The sequence below is a fragment of the Necator americanus genome, chromosome IV (genome assembly GCF_031761385.1).
Source record: "Necator americanus strain Aroian chromosome IV, whole genome shotgun sequence".
Classification (NCBI taxonomy): domain Eukaryota; kingdom Metazoa; phylum Nematoda; class Chromadorea; order Rhabditida; family Ancylostomatidae; genus Necator; species Necator americanus.
The window spans coordinates 427,332-454,991 of NC_087374.1; the positions used below are offsets into that span (position 1 = coordinate 427,332).

At 41.1% G+C, this 27,660-nt stretch overlaps 2 protein-coding genes across 3 annotated transcripts; both read left to right on the plus strand.

Annotated features, from left to right (window-relative positions):
- Positions 1 to 1,378: 1,378 nt before the first annotated feature.
- RB195_000055 (uncharacterized protein) lies at positions 1,379 to 3,941 on the plus strand (the record flags this gene model as incomplete). Its single annotated transcript, XM_064196185.1, has 5 exons — positions 1,379 to 1,432; positions 1,614 to 1,705; positions 3,505 to 3,642; positions 3,709 to 3,786; positions 3,863 to 3,941. 5 exons carry the CDS (start codon positions 1,379 to 1,381, stop codon positions 3,939 to 3,941), a joined length of 441 nt encoding a protein of 146 aa, XP_064052066.1.
- Positions 3,942 to 5,401: 1,460 nt separating this feature from the next.
- RB195_000056 (uncharacterized protein) lies at positions 5,402 to 27,421 on the plus strand (the record flags this gene model as incomplete). Of its 2 annotated transcripts, XM_064196187.1 has the most annotated exons (15): positions 5,402 to 5,545; positions 10,685 to 10,697; positions 18,142 to 18,347; positions 21,563 to 21,640; positions 21,697 to 21,849; positions 22,719 to 22,874; positions 22,935 to 23,054; positions 23,139 to 23,240; positions 24,024 to 24,188; positions 24,601 to 24,733; positions 25,183 to 25,373; positions 25,433 to 25,507; positions 25,574 to 25,667; positions 26,468 to 26,568; positions 27,206 to 27,421. In XM_064196187.1, the coding sequence occupies 15 exons, from the start codon at positions 5,402 to 5,404 to the stop codon at positions 27,419 to 27,421; spliced, it is 1,947 nt and encodes a 648-aa protein (XP_064052067.1). The 2 variants fall into 2 exon arrangements, with proteins under 2 accessions (XP_064052067.1, XP_064052068.1); XM_064196186.1 differs by lacking the exons at positions 5,402 to 5,545; positions 10,685 to 10,697 and having other exon boundaries at positions 18,177 to 18,347.
- Between the last annotated feature and the right edge of the window lie 239 nt (positions 27,422 to 27,660).

Genomic DNA, 27,660 nt, shown 5'->3' on the forward strand with positions numbered 1-27,660 from the left:
TTAGTCATAGAAACCACAGGACGCGCCTTCACTATCCCTTAGGTAAGCAGATATACCTTCGTAATATCCCGTAATCCTACGTATCTTACGCAATAAATGCTTGTCAGTACATCTGTCCATCATGTGCTATCAAGAGCACTGGGCGAAGAATGCCTGAAACTCTACACCCCCTCTGGTTGTACACGATTAACTGTTGTGTTATCCAATCTGTTTCGTGTGCTAATCCACTCACAGTATCTAGCCAAGGTGCGGAGGTCAATTGGTCGACAGCTGGTGATGATGCTAGTCCTCCACATATATCCACGCGTGCGTAAGTACCGTACACCTTCGAGTGTACCTGGACTAATTGAAGTGGTTTTTGCACATAACTACGCAGGTCAAGAATGTACGATTAAATCGGTTTACGTCTGTCGAGCAATTAATTGTCCTCCGTCAAAAGCATACAAATACAAATAAATACAAATAAAAATCAATATAAGAATACAACAATACAACACAAAAAATACATCACAAATGCAATAAACATACAAATGGTATGCAAATAAGGCACATATGTCATACAAATAAATGTACAAATGAATAGACAAAGTTCTCTACTGTTACGAAATTTTGGACTCGTCTGGTACAAAATAGGATTAATAATGATCCTTCAAGACTACGGAATTTTTCGTCTCATCCTTTCAAATTATGTTGTATTTGTCTACAAACAAAAATAAAAATTTTCTTTTAAGTTCAAATTAGCAAGCGTTTTTTAAAAATATTTCTTGATGTTGCTTCTTTAAAGAACTAACTACTTTAGTAATATAACATGACAAATCGTTACCGTAGATTGTGAATGACCATTTAAGGAGTTGGAAAAGCCGTTGGTGGTGGTCAAATGAAAAAAATTGTGTCAGTAAAAATAGTAATGTTCTTATCCTTTCAATGTAGCCAGCAATTCACATATTTGACATGCAAATTCATCTTCAAAATAATAAATCTCGAAGAATACGCAAAAATTTCTCAGGCAGAACAGAAGGTCCCGTTCGTTCGGTTCGCTGTGTCAGTCGTTTCGGATGGTTTCGAACACGGCGCACATTTATTAGAACATAAATATGCAAACGAGATGTCTTTTGTGCGCATCTGCTCCTTCCGCCTCTCCTTCGACGTCTATGTGTCTTCTTAGTCCACGAAAGGTGCATATATAATGAGTGAGAGCAACAAAAGACATTTCAAGTGGCATCCAGGATCGAATAGAACTTAGTCAATTATGCAAGTGTCGCGTAGAAAACCAACAATGTATCCTAGACTTTTTTTCGGATTCACTTGCCACGTCGTCGTTTCCTGGCTACCGATTCGATGTCAAATAGGAACAGCTTCCTAGTAACCTCATCCGGCTATGTTGAACTACACTGTGGTATGTACAATTAATAAATCCGAGCCTGCTTATCAGGTATGCAAAAATGTCTTGGATTTCCAGATGGCATTTCCTAGAATTTTGAGAAACACAGCACTTTTTTTTAGTTTTCTGTGTTTTTGTGTATTATAAGAAAAACTCCTCACTTCTGGGTTGGCGCTTTCAATTTAAAATTAATTAATGATTTTTGCTGTATTTTTGACGTCTCGAGTTCCAGCCGAACGTCTACCTGTGCAGGACGGGGAGCTACTGTTGTTTCGCAGAGGGTGAAGCAGCATGTTGCCTTTCTAATATCACTCTAGAGAGTGTGTGAGTTTTTATTTCAGCAGAAATTTTCCAGAAAATGATTCCACTGAGAGTTTCATTCTGATAATGGCATTTGATTTTGAATGTTGCTGACGGTGTGCATCTGTTATTTCAGATGAATGGCCTCATTTATGTCTATTTCAAAGCGAGAGCACTTTTTTCCTTTTTTGTTTTGCTCAAAAGAAAAACAGTTCCATAGGGATTTGTAGAGGGTCCTTGTTGTCGGAATAAGCGATAAGTCTAGGCAGTCCTAATCCATGATTTGATTTTTGCAATCGCAAAGGTTCTTTCGAAGCACGCTGTGGTATTTGGAACCTGCATTCCGAACTCTTCCTACTTCAGATGATAACCAATTGTTGAAAATTTTTCCTGAATTTTTTTTCTTGCCTTTAGCGAGATTTTTCGGAAGAGCTCTTTCACAGCTGTATCATGGAAGATCCGTGCAGTTCCCTAATAAATAACCAAGAAGGCTGTTTCATTTATAACCATCCATCTGCAACAATGCAATTCATACTGGCAACATTATATTTTACCTATTTTTTATTCATTACTACTATTTTGTTGTTGTTTTTTTTAAAATAATTTTTATTTATTTTCTTTTTTGAGTTTTTAGCTGGATATATGTGAGTACATATTTGAAGGGTATCACAGGATGACGATTTCTGGCAACTCAGTAAAGAACATGGATGAACTAATTGAATTATTCAGAAAATCGTGGCTTGTTTCTTCTCCTAATTTTGTTTCGCTATTTGTTTACACTGTTTACTTTTTTCGGTAGCTATCTATCAGTATGTTTTTGTATCTGGAGTTCTTTAACTCCAATCCCACCTCAATGCGCAAACAGTGGTAACCGTTCCCTGAAAATAACCGTATTGGGACTGCTTTTGAAGGAAATACGCACTATGACCTCTTCCCAACCAGATCATCTTCTTTTGGTGAAATTTGATCAAACATGTCCCATCAGAATTACCCATCATTTCAGTGAACTTCCATGGGACGAATTGCCTACGCTTTTTTTTAGATAACTATCTGAGGTCAAAGTGTTGCCATCATCTTGTGTTCGCCGGGTCCGATTTCTGTCCCTTATGGCGACGGTGTTGATTACGGTATTTATCCGGTAGATTAGGCAATAAGACACGGCAGATTGGATAATTGCGACGCGCCATGAACTAAATGACCTATTGCTATCCTTTTCCTCCTTCTCGTTTGCGATGACGAGATCTATGCGTAGATAGAGAGAGTGTTTTAGATAGAAACTATAGAAATGTAGGAGATAGAGGAGAGCTGAGGAGTTCTCTCGCAACACTCTGGAAGTTCCAAGTTGAAGTTCAAGATTCACTTCAGTTTTTAAGTTAAATAGAAAGTTTTCGATTCTGGAAGTGCCAATTTTTACTCAGAAGAAATTTTAGAATGTTTTGTAATAGTGTACTCACTTATCTAAATCTTGAAGATAACAGGAATCCATCTCCGCTGGTGAAGTGATAGCTTAAATGAGTATGAACCATACAAATTAATGCGCATAAATAAAAAAAAACAGAGATCAGTTTGATTTTTCTAGAAATTAAGGAAAATCTTGTCTGTGAAGACTCTAATCTCAATATAATAATTATAGCAATAATAATAATAATAATAATAATAATAATAATAATAATAACAATAATAATAATAATAATAATAATATATCAGGTTCCTAATTCTTCTCTTATTTTTATTTTATTATAATTTTTTTCATTTCTCCTTCCTTCTTCGTTTCATACCAAATAAGAAGAATGTAAGTGGAAAAACTAAAAGGAGAATTTTAGGTTCCATCAAACGTATCCGATTGTGCTCGTCTTTCTTGGATTTATGTTTGTGGCACTACTTGTTAGATTTTACTTCACCGACGATGAACCACGTGCAGAAATCGATAACGAGAGTTCGAAAAAGAACTCAGTGATGGCGTGAGAACCGTTACATTTCCATTATCTCGCATTACTGCCTCGAACTTTTTCTTTTGTATTTTTCAGCGTTTTATATCCTACCGCTGAGGATGACCACGTGGATGATCCACTTTTCGGGAAAGTCTTTGAGGAACGTGTAGCCAGGTATGCGGACAGATTTCACTGAACATTGAGAATTGACGACTGGACGACATTGAGAATCTGAAACCGGTGGTTTCAGACGAGCGTATGTGTCGAGACAGTTCGAAACCGCAGAAACTCTTCGTCGTCGTAAATCCACCTACACAATCGAGGACTAGACGGAAAGACCCTTTTCTGGAACGGTTGAATATCCTTGAAATAAAGACTAGCTATGATCCCCTATCGACCTCTTTGTCCTTGCATAATCCAGCTGCCCCATATGGGTGTATGTATGTGCGTGTGTCTGGTATGCTCTGCATGATCCTCTTGCGTAACCGATCTGCCGCCTTTCCATTAAACCACCAAATAAAACACATCGGTAGCCTTTTGGCTAATGTGTTAATGCTATACGGCATCAGCCACTCTCTGGCTTAAGGAGGTACTTTCATTATGGTATAAAAGAGCCACCGCTGTGTGTGTGTGTTACTGTAGTGAAGCGTGAAATCGACACCTGAAATAAAGCGCGAAGGCGGCAACCGGATTGTGTGCATTACTCACAAGGCAAACATTATTATACGAGAGATGATTTCCAGAATCAGATAGAAAGTTGTATAAGAAATAATATGAAGAATTGAATAAATTAATTGTGAGTAAAACTTTCTTAGGATTGGATTTTGTGGATGTTTTGCCATAAAACAGCAAGGGAATCTTATAAAAGGCTGGATCAATGCAAATTCCTTGTAACGATTCTTAAGTACTACATACGAAATGAAAAACTTACATAATACTGGGTTTTCACCATAGAAAAGGAAACTTTTTTTATTTACACGAGCTCAACACGTTTTGCTAACTATTTGCCCAATTTTTCATATATTTCTGGATTTACCAGTGAATTTGAAACATTTTTTGTTTGTTAGGTAAGTTGAATCATGAGGTCAGGAATGAATAGATGTTGTGCACATTTGCACGATAAAAACATTGTAGAATTCCAAAATACATGGGTTAGGAGAAGGCAAGGATGCTTCATTAATGAATTGAGGATTTCTGTCGGAATCCGAGAAAATCTGTCAGAATTGAGCCCTCTTACAGCAGTAAATAAATTGCCTTTTAAAGATAGTTACAGTAAGGAGATGCTAAAAATGTATCTTCTGAAGCGCACGTGACGAGAACGTCAGCGACAGCGATCAGAATTTTTTCGTTGCGCACGCTGAACTAGAAGATATTATGATTTTTGTGTGGATACTGGACCACCTGGATCCCTCATCTAAACCTCTTCTACTATTCATATCCGCATAGTTGCTTCTTCCACGCGCACATGTAGATCTGCTGTCGTAGTTTCTACAGTAATCCATCACGATCACCACAAAGGAGTTGTCTTTGTCCACCTTTCGCACTGCGTCTGAACGAACTGCACGCTATTCGCTGACGCTCTGCTCTAGTATGCAACGCAACATCAAATATACATTACGTCGGCGCACCTTTTATGCTCTCCCTTCTCGTTGGCTGTTCGGTCTCGGCAGATGAGACCCTCACCAATTTTATGCTTCACGAAAGGTAATAAACAGGCTCGATGCACTTCACTGCCGTTGTATACAGATAATACATAGAGGAAGAGTATTTCGAGAAAATTCCCTGCACAATGACTTCTTTTCCGGTAGCGATCACATCCGCTCAAGGATGTGCCCTTGAATTCTGCGGCTTCTGGTCGCCAGACTCGGGATTACATGACCAACAGATAATGAAAACAAAGCGGGACAAGGCTTACTCAGAGTCTCAACAGAAGGTATGTTGGCATTAGCAGACTGTATTCAAAGGTTCTCTTAGGTTCTAGAAAAGAATCAGATCCCCTTACAAAGACACGGCACTTCTCGCATTTTGCTTCTTGAGCCGTCTCGCATCACCTTTTCGCTTTCGTCTTTGTATCGACAGCTGAGCATTAGCATATAGGCTCCTTAGGTGGCGGTCACATGAAAAGGATTTGTCCGAGTCAACCACTCCATGGCAAAAGGCGCATCAGCATTGGCGGTGACACCTGTGTACAGTAGATTAGGCAGGCGCGACAAGTCGCTTGTCAAGGTCGCTGCGGTATTTGTCTGCTTTTCGAGACGTGTCTTGAATGACTCAGTTCGAGTTAGAAACTAATTCAGAAGCAAAGAAATTTGTTAAAGGCACGGAATTTTTCGATTACTGGATTTTATTCTCTTGATAAATGAAGAGAAAATCCATGTGCTAAAGAATATATGGAGATCTCGTGCGTTTCTTCTAAGGGAAATATTTAACTTTTAACCATTTTAATTCGAAAATTTTCACCATTAATATTACTGCTATAAGTTAACTAACTAATAACTATTAATATTTATATACGAACGTTCCCTGCGCCGAAAACAAAAGCTTTCTTTTACCCTGAGACCCATCAGCGGAGAGAATTCCCTTGTTTTGCTCAGAAATTAAGAAAAAAGTTGGTTTCGTCCTTGAAGAGAGTTTCAAGAATCAGCAGTGATAACGTTTTCCAAATCATCGTTGAGAAGTAAGTAATCATACAAAGAGTAAAATAGATTTTTTTAAACCAAAAATATAGATTCAATGAGACAGTATTTTAAAAGGACTGATATATCATCACTGGTAATTTTACGTCGTGACCCTCAAACTTTTGCAGTAAAGAAAGAATATCTGACTGCAGAAGTGGGAACAGATTTTTTTCCTCCTACTATTTCACTGATTCCTTTTGTGGATTGCCCTTATCCATGAAGGCAAGTCGATGCGCATTCTCGCCAAGTGCGCGTCCCCTAGTAGAAATGTTGCGATAGTCGCATCGCGCTGATGGTTTACCTCACCCATCTGGCACTGCTTTGTTGGAGCAGAGAAGGAGGTTTGCGCGCCCTCCTGCTCTCTTCTTGGGTCCTAAACCTTCCTGCAGCCCAGATGTTGCCGAGGTCAAAACAGGACAGATGAGCGAGAGATAAGCGGCCGAGAGGAATTGCGCCAAATCATGTAATTCGGTGCGTGAAAAGCCTTCTTACCAACCGTTTCCTCGAAAATGGCAAGAAATTATCAACTTGAATCGAAAGTTACAAGAGTAAGGATCAAATTGATCGTTAAGATCAACGCGAAATAGAGAGCGATAGAAGGAAGCGGAATCCTGCGAATTCACTAATATAAATGCTCATTTCCAAAAGCGGTCAACGTTGTTAATTCCCAAGGATGGGAAGAAAGAAAATCCGAGAAAAAAGTATTTTACATGTGCTACGCTACATTGCCGGCCAAGATTTCTTTCTTTTTGATTTCTTTTCGGATTTTTGGATGTCAACAAGATAAGTAAAAAGAATGAGGGAGTAATGTTCAAACATTCAAAAGAACGATGGAAGAAATTCTTACACCGATGTTTAACGTTAGTGATTTGCGACATTCTTTTTTCTAACTCTATTTATTATTTAGTATTTTCTTGAACTTACAGCACATGACCATAGGGTGTTTGCATGCTGAGTGATACCAACGTGGAGCGCTCGTTGGTGATAGCAAAAGGCACGGGAACTCATCCCCTCACAATCTTGATTTCCCCAGATAACACCGACTACGCTGAGCAAACGCGCAGCAAAATCTACAAGTTATCAAGCTACCGTTTGGGGAAAAATACTCAACCCTTTGTCCCTTCCACTGGAAAATATCGTTGCCTCTCCATAGACTTTTTTCTGAATGTTAGAAGTGCGAAGTATGTTAAGTGACGGCTGCGGCAATGAGTGTGGGACGGATTTGGGCAACATTTTCACACGGTGGCAATTTGATCGGCAACGCTTGTGCTGTGAAGGTGGCAGGGACGAGAAGACACATACTGATGAGGCCAGCCAAAAAAAAAAAGAACACTAAAATGGTGCTCGATTGTAGCTTCACTTTAAAAAATGCAGCTAACTGATTGTTGTTTGACAAAATCGGTGGCGACATACGAGAAGGAAACGATGTGCAGGGTGGGAGGAGCTCAGCAGTCAGAGTCAAGTAGTGAGATTCACACTGCGGTTTGTCTTCAAGTCACTGTATTTGGTCGGATTACTTCTTTAAAATCTTACCTCTCTTTCCAGCTCCTTGTTATTTTAGGATGAGTTTCCCCCTCTACTTGTTTTGTCTTTCTCTTTATCCAGGAATCTGCTATCGGCGAGGCTTACGCTCGTCGGCGCACATAATGCCATGATTGAATCTACCTTTCCGTGCTCCAATTCACTTACTCGCTATCAAATCTCGGCCTATGTCCCCACTAGTCCCTCGGACGCCTCCAATAATGTACTTTGTCTCACATGCGCTTTGCACTATGTGCTATTAGTCGTCTTAGGGGGTTCCTCCAGACTAAATGCTCTAGTATGTAGTCCACCGCACAGTTCTTGCGTTGCTAACTTCACCAACAAGGTTATGACGGTCTCCTAGAGTGAACTTCTTCACATATCCAATTCCGTATTAGATTTACCCCTCCCCAAGACGATATTTCGAACACTTCTAAACGACTTTCTCACACGTGCATTTAACGAGTGCGCCTCAAGGTATTAGATAATGTAAACAGATTTATAGGCGCAATCGATGGTTCCGGCAGTACATCGGCCGAGACTCCATCCATCCGACTACTTACGTACCTGATTGCGTTCCAGTTCGATTACGGTGGCCAATTGTTGGCGTTGTGCCTGAGCACCTGATGTAAGGCAATAACATGAAACGACTAGCCGTGCTGCTGTGCTTGGCTCGGCTAACAACCTGCCCGCATCGTCCAGTAGTGATTTATGCGCCAGATGAGTAGCCAAATCTCCTCCGGCCACAACGATTGAAACACTAAAATTGGAATTCTCATCCCCTGGAGGAATTGAAGTAGAAGTTGCAAATATTATTTGCTTGTGTTGTAGATAAAGCATTCAACGGTAAGAAATATGCGTTAGTTATGGCATCAATAGCTTTTCACAACTGTAAAAGCCACCAGATACTAAGACGGAGATGTTTGCAAAAATTTGTTGCATCAAAAATCTGATCCATTCTTTGGAATTTGTAATAGAGAATCAGTGGTTTTCCCTTCAAATGCCACTTGGTACCCAATGTTAATTCATAATGTAGTTTGCAAAAGTTCAATAAACTTGAAACACTCGTAGAAGATAAACTAACAAAAATACAAGAAAATTGGAAAAAAAGTGCTAAGAGCAGTTCTTCTCAACATGTGGAAAGGTGAAGTTTCCAAAAGTGTCAAGGCAAAAAAAAAGAAGTGCCAAGATTGCTGTTTGCTAGATCTTTCGATTTCCGAAAACCACTTTTGAAATAACACCTTGGAATGAATCGAAGTGCTATGATCCACTCAAATTTTTTCGATTTTATCCCATTTATAGATGCAAGAAAAAAAGAGATCTCAAGCTAGGTGCGGCCGTTTTCCACCTTTCGATGTTTGTGATCATTCTCGTTGTTATTCTCCAACTGACTTAAGGAATTGCTGGCTTATCTGACCTCCCTTCAAGGATATTTCTATTATTCTAAACTTTCTGGCAATATTCACAAGTGAATAGCCGCTATCTACTGAACGAAAAGGGAAAGTTTAACTGAAAAAAAGTTTTAACTTTTCTTCCTCTTCACTAGAACGAATTAAAAACGTTTTTTGCAATTCCCCTCAACGTTTCCTCAGTGAATCGTTAAAAGCACGCTCTTGTCACTTTTTTGAACCGTAGTTTATCGCAGCACACGAGGTGTATGTACGTGTTGGTTTTACCGATTTGATGAGCTGAGAAACTGGCAGGCGTCGAAGCATGTTCACTCAGTAAACTACTTTTTGCCTATGAACCGGCTATTCAAAGTGCAACCGCTGGCAATCTCCTGAACTCATTCCTTCCTGGGCGCACATAGGCGAAAGTCATTTTTTGCCATCGGTGTTTAGTGTCACTCTCCGATCATTGTTCCGAGAACCCGGAAAACGACGTCCTTTCCTGTCACTTGACATTGTCAATGATGACAATTGAGTAAACTACCGTAGCCGTGGTTGTAGAGTCAAGAGAGGCGTCAAGGTCGAAACGTTGTATATTAATTGCGTGGCGGCTGCGTGGGGGTGTTGTAATTTATGCAAATGCGACAAGATGAACGTGCAGTGTGTGTTGTGCTCTGCACATCAAGAGCATCCCTGTATGTACGTACAACCGCTAGTGGATTCATGCATTCAATCGCATTCAATGCATATGACAGGGTCTAAGCCAGCGGGCTTATGGAACCCAGCCCGGCTATGCAAGATTTGGTGATCTGTCGTGCGTGTTTCCTTAAGCGCTGCCAGCTGCGACTGGCGCAATCGCTGCATGTCCCTTTTGCGCAACTTTTCACTTGTCAAATTTGACAATCACTGACAACCCTTACCCTGGTACAGTACCCCTGTGGGAATCCCGCACTACCTTCTACAACCATCTCTGAGGAAGTAATTAGAGGAAATGTCTAGAAACGTTGAATTTTTGGCTTAGTGGAACATGTCGACAGACGTTTCCGATCATCTTCATCATAATCCACCTGAATTCAATAGCCAGCAAAAATGGGCTATTATACACCGATAATTGCTACCTACCAAGGTGTTGACGCTGCAATTACGGTGTGCCATGTCGAATTGGCGCACCTCAACGTAAATTACGGTAGTTTACAGTTGACATAGTCTTGACAGCCAACCTTCTGTCACCTTATTTGGACGATAATCTATGGCCGGAAGGAGGTCACTATCAGGTCAGCGTATAAGAGGACGCTTTAGTTCCTGCAAAATATGACTAAAGTACCAGAAATCATTGTAGTTTAGTAAGAGCTGATATCGGTATCAAGGTAGCGGAGCTTGGAGTACACCGAACTTATCGAAACAACAATGGCATAACGCTTTTGCATTTGAAGCTAGTCGTAAACCTGGAATGTTTCATTTACTCGCTTAGGGAGCTCGTAGTAGGTGTTGGTCGAAGGTAGGTGATATCCACGATCTTCTATTTTCGATCATATGCACGCAGTTCCTCTAAACCTTTTCAGTACCATGCTCACCTTAAGAACAGTTTGCTGTAAATTATAAGTAAAAAATGCTAGGTTTTCTTAGTTCTCCGAAGTTTTTTTTAAAGAATAATGTCTTGTAACTGTCATGTGTCATCGAACGATCCAGTGTTCCTGATTTCCCAGCTTTTCTTATCTCAGCACCTTCGCCAGAGAACCTTTAGTGAGACAGCATTAAAAGCCTCCAACCTCTAACTCATTCTCCTTTCACCCAGTTAACCTAAAGGAAAATCCAGCTTCCTTACGCTCTCCAACAATGGATCCTTGGCCTGCTCGGATCCGTATCACGTCCCATCACCACCACCGCCACCACCATATTGTGCGTACAGCATTTATTGGGACGAGAGATGTGTCTATTAAGGCGTTAATGGCCGTTTTCACACCCTAAGGTGGTTTTGAGCATCAGCAAAGACGCATTGCGTCTCCTTTTCGCCATAATTCTCATTGTTGTCATAAACGCGAAGGGAGAGACAGCTGCCGTCATTGAACAGGTGTCAAGAAGCACTGCAGGCCGTTGAGGAATCGTTGTCGCGGCCTAAATTGGATTCGTCTCACCTCATAGTTCGAACAGATCACCAAACACCTGCGTATCTCATCGAATTATCCGTAATACAGAGTCAGCGAACTCATTCGACATTCGATCGAAGTGTTTTTCTCGAGTGATAAGTTCGCAACGGTTCTGTCTGCGCTAAGGATTCACTAAGGATTGCACAGAAAACAATGATTGTTGGAAATCCACGGATTGAAAGATCCTAACAAATAAAGAAGAACTTCAGGAGCATTCCCTCATAAGGTTTGGTGAGTTAGTAAGGTACAAGATGTACGAAAGCGTATTCCAAAGAAATGTTGGCATCGCTCCGAATAGGTACAAGGTGAGTGCCTAAAGCGGCCTTATGGAAAGCTCCCAAAATAGAACCGAATAAATCACGTTTAATGAAGTCGTATTAAAAGAATTCAGGGACTTATGAGCATTTCTTTTCACACTTTAAGTTCACATCACATTTACTTTGTGTCATTGAGTCATTCTTAAGAGTGAAATAAAGTTTGGGGATTCCAATTATAAACACTCTAATACTTCTATAATTGTAAAATGAATTAAAGAAACACATAGCGGTGGTGGTAGTAAACCGATAGATATTGATTAAGGAAACATGTGGCTTGTTTTCGCCTTTTTTGGACTCGTCGTTCAGTGTTCTCAGGAAAAAAGTAGCAAACTTCGACGACAAAAGGAGATCTGTGGGACTGTTCAAGAGGAGAAACACAGATAATGCTGTTCATTTTTAACGCTGATCAACTTTACTGAACAACCTTTTCTCAGAAAAAATGAAATTGTGAGAATAGCAACGTGAGCAAATCACTGGTACTCGTAGCGTGTACACTTCATCAACTAACATTGGCCTCTGTTTTTCAGAAGAAGAGGTCATGAGTCCTATACAAGTAACATGAACACAGTTGGAAACTCTTCCCTAGAAGAGGAATTATTTTGAAGATTCAAACAAAAACGTAAAAGATATGTGTTGACTCATTTGAGTACCCCCTAAGAGCTAAAGCTCAGCTACCACTAAGCATAACATATCGAGAATGAGGGTGATCCGACACACACATATCACGAGACGTCTCAATCTGTCGTAGCGATGCTTATCGCGCTGCACGGCTAATTGCGTGCGCCAGTGTGAGCTCGTCGGAAGATCGTCGAAGCTGATAGCGGTCATCGAATGTACAGTCGCGAAGGTGAAGCAGTGAACAAGAAAAGTTCATCAGAGTCCCGATCTCTCCATCACCCACTCACATCACATTCAAACAATGTGCCAACAACTGTACAGACTATAGTTGCTTGCCGGACAATTAGAATTTTCTGAGTCCACTTCCATTTCTGAAGCGACATTTTCACATCACTTAATGCTGCTGTTTGAGGTGGTTTTTCTGCTGTCTGGCGCTGCACTGCGTCGTGCTCGTGTTTTCGGGCACCTGGTCTAACCAGCAATGGTATTTGAAATGCCGATGGAATCGCCACCTGCTTGCTTCCAGTCGCAAAATTTGCGGCTGCAACCACGGTTCCGACTCATACCCCGTAGCATTCACGGCTTTTCCCAGCTCTCTGATCAAGTGTCTAATTTAGCGCCTAAACACGTAATGTGCACTTGAAGCCCGTGGCAGTTGTGGACGTTGTGTGGACAATGAATTGATCGCAGCTCTACGGCGTCTTCCTCGTTCTGTTCCTTTCATCACCACCTGCTTTTGATTTCACGACCATCCGCACATACACACAACTATCCTGGACTCCTTTGTGCGAATCACACACTCACAGTTCGTTGCGGCGTTTAGCAGCGTGTGAACTCGCCGCATTCACGTCGATTTCGCTCATTCCTCGTTTCCCTCCTCTTTCGTATGTATGGACTGATGAACACTTTATACTGGATCACTAACGAAATTCTCTGGACTCTTCTCTCTGGGAGATTTGTACGAATACTGATAAAGATAATATATTTGAAAGAACTTCTTTGGCTTCTCATAACCCTTTTTAATTTGTCTTAAATCTTACCATTTCTCTTAAATTTTACTAAAATCCTCCACAGTTCTCATCCCTAATTTACAAATGGTCACTACTTCTCCCATTGTAAACAACATATCAATCTGTCCTATAGCTTCTACTTGAAATGTTAATGTGTATAATCAGAAGAGTCAATTATGCTGAAGAAAAAGGAAAGTGAACGGTCAGTGAGTTTGGGATGGACATACGGGTCTGGTTTCGTGGATTCCTGCTATCAGCGCTTGTTTTGTGTTTCCGCTTCAACTTTTGTCCTCTCCTTCTCTTAGGAACAACCTCGTATTAGAAATTAGTGGGAAATTCTAGAAAGGTCAATTCGCTGGCGCCCCTTGTATTCACGTTTTCTTCTGTCTTCCATGCTCATTTTCCAGAGATTTAGCCTTTAGGGCAAGGGATAAATCCTCTTTTTTCTGCTGCAAAATCAATTTATGATTTGCAGAATTCCTTTTAGAGTCATCAGCTGCGTTCTTCTCACATCAGAAAGCTGAACTCTTTTTCCCGTGCTTGTTGTTCGCCCATCTACAACTAAAAACTACTTCTTTGCGCTTCTGTTGTTCTTGCCCAAATGGAAGAAGGGCGCGTGTCGCTGTGGGCCTAATTTGATCTACCTGGTGCATCGGCTCATTAGCGTTAGCCCGACGTTCTCTCAACACTCTTCCGTCAGTCCACACTCTCTTCCAGCTCATCCAATTACTTAACGTGGATAATGCCGCACGATGCGAAGACTCCGCCCACCATACCATTGGATCTCACCTTCTATGCCATGCTGACACGGTTGTCTTTCGTCGGGTGTTTGCAGGTGGTCCTTTCTGGAACTGTGGATACGGTAGACCCATGTACTTCACATGCACCCATTTTATGAGTCATCGATCTCCGAAGGTGTGTGTCTGAGCTCTGATCCAGTCGGTCGTTCGCTGACGTGCTGCACTCATTTTCCCTCACTTCGCCTTTGTTTCTCAGAAAGCTGTCTGCTTCACCTGTTCCACTATCCACTTCTTTCTCTTGTTCCTCGTAAATTTCTTGAAATTCTTTCTTTTTGCTTCGATATCCCTCTGTCCTGTACGCAAGGGATCCACTAATCATTCAAATCGCGCTCTATTTCGGTCAAGTCTTTTTATGTGCTTTCTATCTCGGTATGCGATCGAGACAGAACATCCTATTCCTCGGGAGTCCTTTCGTAGGCTGAGGTGCAGGTTCTTGGTGGTTATTAGAATTGGTATAGTGCGCCAAACATGTTCGATCTCACGTTATGTTTATGAATTCGCTTCTTTCGACGATTTTGGCGAGTCTCGCTTGCAGCCGCCGAAGCGAGGCGATGCGACGTAATAGCGACAGATAGTCTTCTTGTTCTTCTTTACGATGCTGTATGAACTCGCTCTAAGAAGTTCATGATCGAAGTGTCTATATTCGACTGCTTAATTCAGAGCCCGTCTTAGGTTCAGCAAAGCCCGAACAATGAAGATATAATAATTTCCTTTTATTCAGTTGTACGACGAGTTGTACGAGTTGTATGTTGTTGTACGACGGGTTAAGAAATACCGGGAGTCCCATTTTTAGGAAGGAAACGCCTGTCTACCGTTGTAAACACTGGAAATATTATTGTAATTGCTTTGGTTGTGACCGATATGCGTGAAATTTTCCAGGTTTCTGACCAATAGAGACTTCCTTCGGTCATTTAACTTTGAGCCCTGAATTTTTTGTTTAGTTCCTCATCTCGCCGGTAGTTTCTTTTTTAACCATGTATTCTGAATAAATAAGAAGCGTAACTTTTCGTCAAGTTAATTGACACTGACGCAGCGACCACCGTCTTAAATAAGTACGACATCCATAGTAGAAAACTCCCTCTAGTTGATTCCACTCTTTTTCTTCGAGAAGAAAATTCAGGACTACTGAAATTTAAAAGTTTTAGCTCTAATCAACTCTCTTGAGAGCGCCTTCATTTATTTTTCTTTATGAGTTTCCGAATAATATATTATTTCTTTGTCAAAGTAATCCAGTAGGTGAAAGACGTGTTGATTTGTCTCAAGAAATTTCCTGATGCCCTATATTGTAAACGTTTCGTCATATTTTTCCGGGATAATCTCGGCTGCTACATAACTGATGAAACCGTCATTATGTGCTTCCCGTAGGACATACGCACGTTTATGCTAATCAAATGCTTTGGGATCAAATATTTCAGAGGTTCGGAGTGAAGCCAAGAAACCATGAGTGAAAATAATTTTTTCACCATACATGCAGCTTGTGATGCTGGGATTCCTTTATCCTTATGTAGCTTATGCGTTGGCATAAGCTTTAAAAAACAGAGGAACTACATCCCGAGGCTATGAAGCAAGGAAATTGTTTCCATCTACGAAGAAGATATGTTAGTTTAGTTGACCGTGGTGGGTCAAGTCACGGATATAGGTGCAACTGGTATATGACCGCTGTTCGGCGGGATACCGGTATCATCCCCGCTCACATACACATGCAAGTTTTTAGGTGCTTAGGCGCGTCCGCATGTTATCACGCTGATCTCGTCCATCGCGAGCTCTCATGGACCTTCTCTAGGTCACCTTTCTCAAAACATCACCTCATCGCCGCTTCCACAGCGCTACGCCAATCGGTGAAAAATCATCGCAGAATCGTTCCTCAACGCGGTGAGTAATGTCTGCGAAAGCTTTTCTAGTAAACAAGCGCTTTCGCTCCAAAAAAGTTGTGATCAGACCCCAAGCAGGCAAAAAGCTGCTTGCTTGATGTCTGCTTGTTCTGCTTTTGATCTCGAAAGATGCGGGTTGCTGATGTGCTACATTGTTGTGTTCCCTGTACAGATCGCGACCACTGCGACATTGAATTTCCCGTTCCCGCGTGTAACAGCTCCAGGATGCGCTCCCGTACATATCTACAGCCTCCGCCCCGGCTACCACCCTGTTTTAGCAATTTGTTAGTTAGTGTCGTCTGCAACGTCGGGCGCGTACACCTACGTGGTCGTGCCGTATCTCGATATTTTCACCGTTTCATCATCATCTCTATGAAGCATTCATCCCTCCTGTCTTTCCAGGATGCAATCCCTCCGAGTCCAATTAGACGTGCACATCACAAACAGCCCTGGCCACGGATAATAAGAAACCTGAGAGGCCGATTTCCTGTCCTTCTCCATCCCTCACCGCCTCATTCTCATCTTCACCATATTTCACTCTTTATCGACGACTGTCATTTGATGGGAGGAGCGTTGAAAACACCATGCCGAGGTGTTTCCCTTTTGAGGGCAATGGAAAATGCTTTGTGAACTGGACTAGTTTCTTTATTTAGGCCATATGAGATGTTTGGCTACTTTTTCTTTTAGTATTATGATCTTAATAGTATGTAGTACGTTTGTCACAATTTCATCTTCTTTTTCTCTATGTCTATATTGGTAGAATAGGATAAAATTAATATTACCGCGGTAAACGTTTTTCTATGGGGTAGAAACGCATATCTAATTTTTAATAGCTCTTCATCTTCATGACAACCCGCTGCCACCGAGCTTTTTCTACTACAAAACGCATAGGATGTAAAAAGGTTGGAATTTTCCGAGGCGGCGAAGTTTTTAGGCGACGGTGAACTTGGGTTCCCCTTTTCTTCTCGTCTTGAACTTCACGTCCTACGTGAATCTGCTTGCGCTCCGGGGTACCTTGCTCTAACAATTTTTTTGCTTACATCCACCCACCAACAATGTTCGCATCTCTCTTTCCACACACACACTCCACACTTCTTTTAATTGCTCCCTACGGCAAAGTGCTACGGTAGTGTGTGGGCGTGGCCAGGTGAGAGTGGCATTGATCCCTCACCTCGTCTCGCTCTCGCTCACCCTCACCACCATTGAGCAGGAGACGTCTCACGTCCTCATCCTACCTTCGTCAAATCTCTCGGCTTCCTTTTTTTCTGTCGAGAAATAAACTGGGCCTCATCGCTGTTTGCCCCCACACACATACACTCTTCACGCCGCTCTCGAGTGCTTGTTAACATTTTACATTGATAATTATTCTTACGGTATGTTGAGCACTCTCCATATGGCCTACTGAGGACGTTTTTCTTTTCAAGGGTGTTTTGTTTTGGCATTTGACCAGGTCTGTGTTTGTCCTTGTTCTCATGATCAACAAAATTTAATGGGCTTACATACTATCGGAAGATTTTATTCTAAAGTCTCTATTTTTGAATTAAAAGTCTAGAGTCTTGAGCACCTTTAATAAACCCTAAAATTTGATATCTAAAACCCTCAGGGAGTTGTTTACTCTTCCTGCAATTACTGCAGGTGTTCACTTTAAGCATACCAACATCATTAGTTAAATTCTGAAAGACTTATCAAGCATAATAAGCGCTTTGTACCGTCATACAATAAAATTCAGGAAATACAGAAATGGGCATGTTGTGGAGCTTGCTTTTTGCGATTCATTCTAGGAAATTTGTATGGAAATTTATTGTCGTAGTGCGAGAAAAATATTGTGAAATATCTTTGAGTTTCAACCCAATTTATACCTCATCTTATATTTTTTCCTTTGTACCATGTTTTGTGGAATAATCGTAGTTTCTCTGCAACGTGCGATTTTTCCTATACATTTAATAAGTACTTCATGTTTCTATTCGCTAGTCTTATTCGGTTGCATTTTCTTTTTTGAACTGCTACGTTTGAAGTTCCTGGAAGCGCATCTTTATGACTTTCCACCCTAATAATTGCATCAGGCTGTTGTCCTAATAGTCCTGGGAGTTTCATCGTTTTTATATGGTTATGGGCATTGCGCCTTGATCGCATTAGCCAGGTAGAGGAGGATGTGCGGACTTTCATTTCTGTTTTGCAGACGCAGCAGACGCACTGGAGGTGCTACTCGGTCTAATGGACGTAGCGAGTGAGCCGTCGGCGGCTGAATCTGCCTTACGGCGAGTCGTCAACGATTCTGACGATGTGCTGCGGAAATTCAAGTGTCCAGAATGCGGGAAAGCGTTCAAGTTCAAACATCATCTTAAGGAACACATTCGAATCCATTCCGGCGAGAAACCGTTCGAGGTTTGTTTTAGCGTTTTGTTTTTACATTCTACCTTATTACATTCCTCTATTTTCTTAAGCATAAGCATAAGTTTATCGGAACGTTTGTTCGACAAGGGTCGATTAGTGTTAGTATCGACGCACCTGTCTCACCGTGCTTGTCATCATTTATCACTCGAGAGCATCCTTCCATCCCTCACATACCTGGCTAGGAGCCGACGGGTAACACACCGGCATGTCGGTGTAAAGTGTGTCATTACGGACTACATACATATGTTCAGCCATCCAGCTTAACGTCAATAGATCATTGCAGCATGACGAATGGGCTGAAGGGAGTGAGTATTGGTTACTCCTTAGTTTCTGCCAATGTTTTCGGAGTAAAAATGATTGAGTTAGATGAGTTGGAGAGACGATAGGCCAGGAGAATCGATTCTCTTCGCGACTTGTAGATAAGTGAATAACGCACCTGGCGGCACAAATAAGGGCCGGGAATTCCTGCACTCGGGCTGTACGCTTTCCTCTCACGAGGAGGTTTTTTGGAGATTCTTCTGTTCTTGAGTCTAGGTGGGGTGTCTTTTCATCTCTTCTCCAGATTTCGGATCCTTCATCATCAAGTTATTGACCAACTAACTCCCCTGATGCAGTCAACTATTGCTCGCCTTTTTTAGTTTGGATTTCTACTCCTTTTTGGGTTTTGTAGTGAAATGATTTGTAGAGCCGGACCTGCTCTTGTTTTATTCTTCCATCGCTCAAGTTGCGCAACCGGAGCCATTTTGATGCTTTCCCCTGAAGAAAAAACCCAGCTGCACTTTTTTTTTGAAAGTGACGCCATAGATTCTTGTTCATAGGTTCATTGAATAGAAAGAGAGAGAAAGAGAAAGAGAGAATGTGAAGAGAATTTATCAGTGCTGGTACGTCATTTTTTGCGGAGTCAATTGTTATCCATGGACAACAGCATCGTAATAAATATTAAATTCTGGCAGATGCGGGGAATTGAGACAGATTGTTGCTGATTTTTGCCCGGGGATAAGCATTTTGTCCTTTAAATTAGCCATTTTGGCCTTGTTTATTTTTTTATTCACGTTTGGCGGCCGCTGCCCCCCCCCAAAAAAAAAAAAATTAGTGAAAATTAATTTTCGAAAGGGAATTTCCATAGCATTTGGTTGAACGTGGATATTGCCTGGGTACTTCCATACAATACCGTTTCTTCATTCTGAGGAAAAAAAAAACTTCTTTTCCAATTCATATAACAAAAATAACCATTCCGCGTGATTTAATAGTCTGATGCGTGGACATCAACTGGTTTTTTTCTTTTATTTTCTTTTGGGAAATATCAAAAAGTTTATTTCCAGCATCCACACATAGAACCATGTACAATCTCTATCAAGAACCATTATTCCTATCATAATTCCGTCAATCCCTGAGTGCTCTCCTTTCCTTGTTTTCTTTTTTTTTTCTTCCGGGAACGTGATCCATGCGAACTTTACAGTGAGGTGATTGTGCATAATGACGCTTAAAAGCATACCGTTGATTTGCTTATCTGTGGGAGAAGAACGGCGGAAAAGCACTTCAGGACGATTCATTCACAGCGTAGGTGTCCGTCATACCATAATGAAGCCACGCCCATTTTCCAATGGAACGGTTCATTGGTCTCTCAAACTATCCTTGGCACCGTCCTCAAGGACGGCGGTACGGTAGAGCTGTTCTCATATTGTTTAATGATTTTATTTCTCATTTTTCACTTTTTCCATTGTGAAAGTTCAACAGGAAGATGGAAATGATGGTGTTGCATACATAATTATTACCGTAAGCATAGATCGTCCAGGTGCGAGTACCGTAGTGCGCGCTAGGTGATTATTGGTTGTCGTCCAGGTAACATGAGCCAGTCAGTCGGGCCGAGGTCCATTCAGGTGTGCTGAAGCAGCTGATATTGACAGCGCCCGCGTCGCAAGGCTGACTGGCGCGTCGCGGTCGGATTATGAATTCACGGCGCGCGAACCTGGCGCTTCCATGAATTAATGAAATGCCTCAGGGGACCTGCCGGATGCGCTACGCTCTTCACTGCCTGCACGACCGAACAAACATAGTTGTAATGCAGTCGAAGGCGAGATTCGTGATCGAATCCTCACGAAGGGTCGGTGAAAAGGTCGCTTACGGGATCCGTGAAGAATTTGTGATCTTGGAATTAGTTTCTCGTTTAAAAATCTATCATGGTTCTTTTGCTCGTAGGCATAAAAGTCGATTTCTTTTTTAAGAGTGCACTGAAACTCTTTCTTCCATCGGGTCCATTAGAGTATTACTGTAGTTAAGCATGTTTTGCAGTTTAGCTTTTGAAAAGAAAAGCTATGAATCGTTCAGTATTGGAGAAGACTCGACTATGTCCAAAGCGAAGACGTCTGACTTTATGCAGCGATTTGATAGATGCATAACGTCCCCCCTGCTGATGTGAATCACCATTTTCACCTCATTGCCTGAAATTTCTCGTAAAAAATATTTTTACCTTTTTATGTTAGCTGATTTTTTTGCTTTACGTACGCGTTTTTTTGCGCGCTCATCGAAACTTTAGTTTTGTCATCCTGGAAATATTTCTTTTTCAATAAGGTGCTGTTTAAAATTGACCTAGAAATGGCCATGTTCATGATGGAGACTAACTTTTTCATTCCTCATTTCTGTCTTGCCTATTTTCTGACGAAGACAGTCGATTTCTTATTTCTCTTCTGCTTGTTCCTTCCTCTTTAGGGACAAAATTTTGAAAATATCACTGATGAAATGAACATATTAGAGGTAGAAATTTTGAAATAAATGAAATAAAACGAAAGAAAAACAAATAATTGTTTATGAACAATTGAATGACAGTAGTGCTGCTTCACCTTACAGGGACAACTTTGCCTTTTTTCCTTGAAGTAGGAAATATTTGGGATTTCCTTTACCTTTGCGGACGATCCCCTCAGGATTTGTGACATGCCGTGGTGCGATTTCATTCCTTGCCCTCTGCTAACTAATTAATCCCACAGGTTTTGAGGACTCAAAGGCTGTTTGTTTTTCTGATACTGCCTGTGCATAATTTGACAAGGAGACATCTGTGCCGAATTTGCTGCCTGTCTTGGCGGCGTGAATTGGCTCTCATCGAGGTGTGCGGCCCCGTCCTCGTCGTTATTACACGACGATGCCATCTATATATGACACTTTCTATGGGGAAATCATCAGAAAACAATCTATACGCTTTTCTTTTTCAGTGCCCATCCTGTCACAAGCGCTTCTCGCATTCTGGATCTTACTCGTCACACATGAGCAGTAAGAAATGTGTTCAACAGGTAAGAATCCTAGTAGATTTGCTTTCCCTCTCTCTCAGGATCTCATCCCATTCCAGAGTGTGCCATCGATGGTGCCGCAATTCAACCACTATCAGGTGGCAATCTACAGAAATTTGTTGATGCAGCTTCAGGCTCAACAGCAACTGGCCTTACCTTCTGCTGATGTTAATCCCTACCTCAGTCTTATTCAACAAAATATGCTCCAAGGGGTGAGAAAACGTCACAAGCGTTCGTTTACTTTGGGATCTTATGAGTGTTCCGCTTGTTCCAAACGGATTCCTTTGTCTTCACGCAAAGGCCAGATAACAGAAACAGGGATGAGGCAGCCGCAGCAGCAGCACAGCAGTGTGTGTGTGTGAGTATTAATTAGGTAGCTGAAGGTAGCAGGGGGACGCTGCTCTGCTCGGCCGTATCGAACCCACCGCTGCATCCATTGAGCACATTTGGAGACCTATGACTAGTAGATGGGCCGAAGAATGCGCTCTCAAATGACTACACTTTGAGATTGTTTGTTGTCAGGGAGAAGAAAAGCGTGGAAGAAGATGTCCAGCTATTAAAACTTCTTCTTAGATGTAGTAAAAAAAGATGAAGGGCTATCTATGAACGCATTATTGTGGTCAACTGACAACCGGAAATGACCCGTAATTTATTTGTGGCCTCTCATTCCGAGTTAATGGGGTGTTTTCTAAAGATCTTTCGTTGCATTCTTTCGCTGATGATGGTACGAACGGTTATTTCTATCTCTTTATCAGCGTTCTATGGTAACGTCGCGATTAAAAGACGCCAAATTGGTGTGCACGTTGCTCTTACGCAGCTCTAGCTCATCTACTCAAGTTATCTTAGGGATAAACTATAGAAGAATAAGTATGGGAAGGAGAAAATCCATAGACGGCTGTCTTAACATTAAATTTAAAAGAAACCCCCCGTCTTACATATTCTATCTACTTTATTATTACACCGCAATACCTCATAAAACTACCAATTGCTTCTTTGCTGTTGTTGCCGACATTCGTGCCTTATTTATCATTTTTGAAAGGTGTTTCATCTCCTCTCGTCTTCGAACTTCATCTAATTTCAGTTAGCTGACATCGTCCCAACCTCACCTGTTCCCACCTCTCCTTCCTCGTTGCTGTCATCCTATCTGAACTCAACAATTTCCTCAGAGGGTAGCCCACCACGATCCGAGTCTTCCCCAGATGACAAAAAAGATAAAGACTCAAGAAAGGACAATTCGGTACGGATTCAACGTAATTATCTCTTAGTTCAAAGTAATGTAAAACACCGATAATTCCAGAGTGATATCGTTGACGGCGAACTTGAAGTGGTGGTTGGAAACGAGGTTATCGGTGACTCAAAAACGTCTCCTCAGGATTGGCGTCCGCTTCGTTCTCGCTCATTCCTAACTGATGCTCAGGTAAATAATTCGTCAGTGTTATGCCTGCTACTGTGTAGCTTCTGCTTACTATCTATTTTATTTTACTATTTTTCTTTATTTTAGGTAACGATTCTCAGCAATCACTTCAAACGAAATCCATTCCCATCAAAGTACGAGTTATCGGCCGTTGCTGAGCAGATAGGCGTAAACAAACGTGTGGTCCAGGTAATCATCCAATTAGTTAACATCCACTTTTTCCAATGATTAAAAAAGTTCTAACTGTACTGTAGTCACGAGGTTCGAATTCAATTTCCCAGCGTACCGCCCGGATCGTGGTCTCGACGTATTGTTTCAAAATTTCGCCGACGAAAAAGCCGCGAGGGAGAGTTGCGAAAGGGCATCCGTGGTCCTACTTTTGAAATGCCCTTGTTATTGACGCGGCGTTTCTGTACTTTCGCCTGTTACCTCCTCTCGCTTAGAACAGCTCATTGGAGGGATTCACCCAATCAGCATAGGTAGACGGGCTGCAAACGAAAAAGCTGCTCGGGTACAACACCTGCGTCCGGGGTTTTTCTTCTAGTTTTTGTTTGTTGGCCGACCAAATGTTTTCGACCTGAGACAGCTGAGGGTTTGAGGGGGAAAAAACGAGAAAAATATCAAGCCATTTTGGCTCAGAACCAAGTCAAGAGGTGACTGTTCGATTGATCTCTTTTCGCCTCTAGAAGCATTAATATCTTGTTTGCTTGAAGATTTCGAAGTACTTAAGCAAGATCATGACTGCTCACAAGGATTCCATGAATTTTCAACTAGATATTGCATTTGTTCCTCTTAAACACCTGCCTTTTGAGCTTGGAATTTACTTAGAAAGCCCAATCAAACTATTCTCTGCTTTCTGTTGACTGACTGAATTACGGTTAAACTGGACAGGACTGACTAAGTTGAATTGAGTACGATATATAACTGTAATTTTTTTTTGCAATTTGTATGACGACAAGAGCTCTTCTTTAGGTATGGTTTCAAAACACTCGTGCCAAGGAACGACGAAGCAATCGGCTCCCGTCGCTTGGCCGAATGCCTTGGCCTTTAAGTGCGGCTACTTCTGTCCTACCTCATCCCAATGCTGCTCAGATCATGTCCGCTTGGGCTCAACAATATTCGGCTTTATCCTCTCAAGTAAGTGGATTCTTTAGTTTCTTCTTCATACTTCTCTCATCCTCTTCTGAACACCTTTATTTACATAAAATCTGGGGCTCAGGTGGTATTTGGGCGGCTAATTTGCCGGCTCATCCTATTACCATCGTATTCGACACAGCCAGATGTGGGTATTCTTGAGTAATTGTGTGACCCTCACTGACCCTCCTCTCATTCTCTCGAATGAGGTAGTTTGGGGGGAGTAAATTGAACATCTTCGTTAATTACCCTCACACACTAATTAACAGGTATCATCGTAAATCATACGAAGGATTGATTAACGATTCCTTGAATTGGTGTCTCATTAGGAACTGTAGGGATGTTATGTTTTCAACATGCGTTTTGAAATTTCTTGCCTGGGAACTGTAGCTTCTGGAAAACATCGCTTTTGCAGGCCGATCAATCAGCTGATGAGTCACCTACGATTCAGAAAGAGGAAAGCCTTGACGATGACAAATCAAATACACCACTTGACCTCACCGTAAAGGAGGAGACCGATCATGATTGGAGCCCTGAGAAGCTTGTCGGTGTGTTTTTAGTGAAAGAAAATCCAGTGACCCAAGTTATCTCATCTCTAGTTATACATCTCGACTAATAGTGCTTCTTACTAAGAAATTTCTGAAATCTAGAAAGCAAATAACACTCCTCAATAACACTGGCTACATTCCCAACGTATCACATGATATGCACTGTAGAGGGGAAGACGATAATGTTGCACTTTGGAACACTGTATTCTTTGTGATGTTTTGAAAGCTTGGTCGAAATTTCGCGTGCACATTTAGAGATATGTAAGAGAAATTATCAAGGTAGAGACGTAGTACTGGAAGGATTCTTGTGACCTGGAACTTGTTAGTGAATGACACAGTGAACATAGTTAGGAGAATTTCTGGAAAGCACATATTTTCGGGAATAAAAATTTAGCCAACCAAAGTTCGGTTGACCAACAGTCTTATGTTAGTTATGTGGTTCTTTTTAGGACTTGTTGATCGCAGCGCATTCAATCTACAACAGTTGCTGAAACAAACGACCAGTGGTGATCCGAGTCCTTCCTCAGAAGCTCCGGAACCTGAAGTGACATCGTCGATTTGGCCAACGGCAAACGTGTTCCTCAATCAGTACAACATTTTGAATGTCGGGAATTTGTCGGGACTTCAGGGTGTCTTTGAGGTTTGTCTGAGATTTCTTAGTGATTTTTTAGTATCGTTATACAAAAAAAATGCATTTAGAACCAAACGGATGCTGATGAAACTATGAGTTTGGGTTCGAACGATTCAAAAAGGAATAACTATCGAATAAATAAGGTGAGGAATAATTTGCTTGTATCCATTGCTAACTCCTATTCGAATATATCCAAACAAATTTTTCAGATTGTTGAAGAAGAAGGATTGTATGCATGTGACCAATGTGATAAAATGTTCGGCAAGCAAAGTTCATTGGCCAGACATAAATACGAGCATTCAGGTAATGTCTGGCGAGATTTTTCCAATTCCTCTATATCTGCTCGCATCCATATTGCTTCAGCTCTTTCGTGTTTGTTTGTATTCGTCGATTACATAGAAGATAATCTTGGATAATTAGAATACGGTGTCAGATGGTACACTCTCAGTCTCATCCTTCGCTCAATTACCGATTGTATTACCACAAATGCACGCGCATGCAGAATATTAGCGCTTTGTTTAGTGCAATGTGATAGTTGGAGGATTACGAAGTATGGGAACCGGAAATCTTGAGCACTCGATAATGTAGGACTTAAATTACTTGCGGACTTCGGTGCAGATCATTTTTCACTCTAGATTCATAGTTATTCTATAGCATTTCATAGGTCAGCATCATAGAAATCCAAAAAAATGGGGCATTAAGATTTGATCTGACGGTAGTTTACGTGGAACTTCAGCAATATCGCTGACGATGTTTTCCTCCTGAATCTTGGAATTGTGTACAGTTCTCGTTCAGTTAGTGTAAAAAATGTGTACACGTGATGAAAAGTGTTGTGATGGAAAATTTGAAAAAAAAGCGACGCCGTCACATGAGAGTTTCTGACCGCTTTGCGTTGACGTCTTGAGGAATGTGACAAATTTTGAGAATTTGTTAAAGATGTCCATCTTATGCATCTTATGATGTAGACGTTCTTATGCCGTTTATAACCGATCCCCTCCTAATGAATTTGTTGTTTCCGATCACAACAATATCATCTAGAACCTTATAGTTTGTGCTTAACTACAATAACCACTGATTTTTAAATTGAATATTTATTTTTTTAGGTCAACGCCCATACAAATGCGATGTTTGCGACAAAGCTTTCAAACACAAACATCATTTGACCGAACACAAGCGGTTACATTCCGGAGAGAAACCATTTCAGGTTTGTTTTTTTCGTCTTTCTCCATTTTTGCCTCAGCTCACCTACATGTCGCCACAAAATACCTGCTATACATGCTATAAATATTAATTATTATTAAAGTAAATATTGCATATGCTCAATAAGTAATCAGCGACTATGTAAAGTCTTCTCTTATACCTAGGACATCTGTCGGAATTAAGGATTTTTGACCTTGCCTCCTCATGAACCAAATTTTGAACCACAATAATTTAATTAGTGGAATTTTTAATTCAAAATAATGAGTTTTTATATTGCTAGAGATTTCTGGTAATCAAATTCAGTGCAGGTTCTCGTTATTATTTCCATCATTTCCTAGTCATTTTGATGCTTAATATTTGCCAGCCAAAACGGTATTTTTTCGTTTGATCCGTTAAGAATCATCTCGCAATAGTTGCTGGAGCTAAATTTCCCTACAGCGCAATGTTGAAAATAGTCCTTTTTTAACGCTATGTTGTAAGGAATAATTTGAGAATAATTTTACTTTAATAATATTTTTCACTTTAGTAATTTTTTTCTACGGCACCTTTCATCAGAAAGACGTATGAGGAACCTACTGTATAATTATGAACTATATAATGAACCTTATACATAATTCCGTCATCATTTCTATTTATTTCAGTGCGACAAATGCCTGAAACGGTTCAGCCATTCCGGCAGCTACAGTCAACATATGAATCATCGCTACTCATACTGTAAACCGTACAGAGAGGGCATAGTATCGGCAGGAGGATCCGAGAATCCGTCACTAGCCGGTACACCAAATCCAACACCTCTAGAAGTACCTCTAATGGGTACACAGCTCAGTCCTCTGCTCACACCTGCGTCTATAGTTTAGTCGTCGTCGTCGTCGCGTTGTCGTCGTTATTTTGCCGTATTTTCCACTCCATTTTCTCTTATTTGACGTGCAACCACAAAAACGCCTCACTTTTGCCAGATCTCGTGTGATATAATGATGATGTTCTTTTTTTTTTTCTTCATCGTTGATTTGTTCGCCTAAAACATCTTGCCATGTGTACATAATTCCGTACATAACATGATGGTGCTGCTGCTTTTCTGTGTATGTTGTTAGGGTTT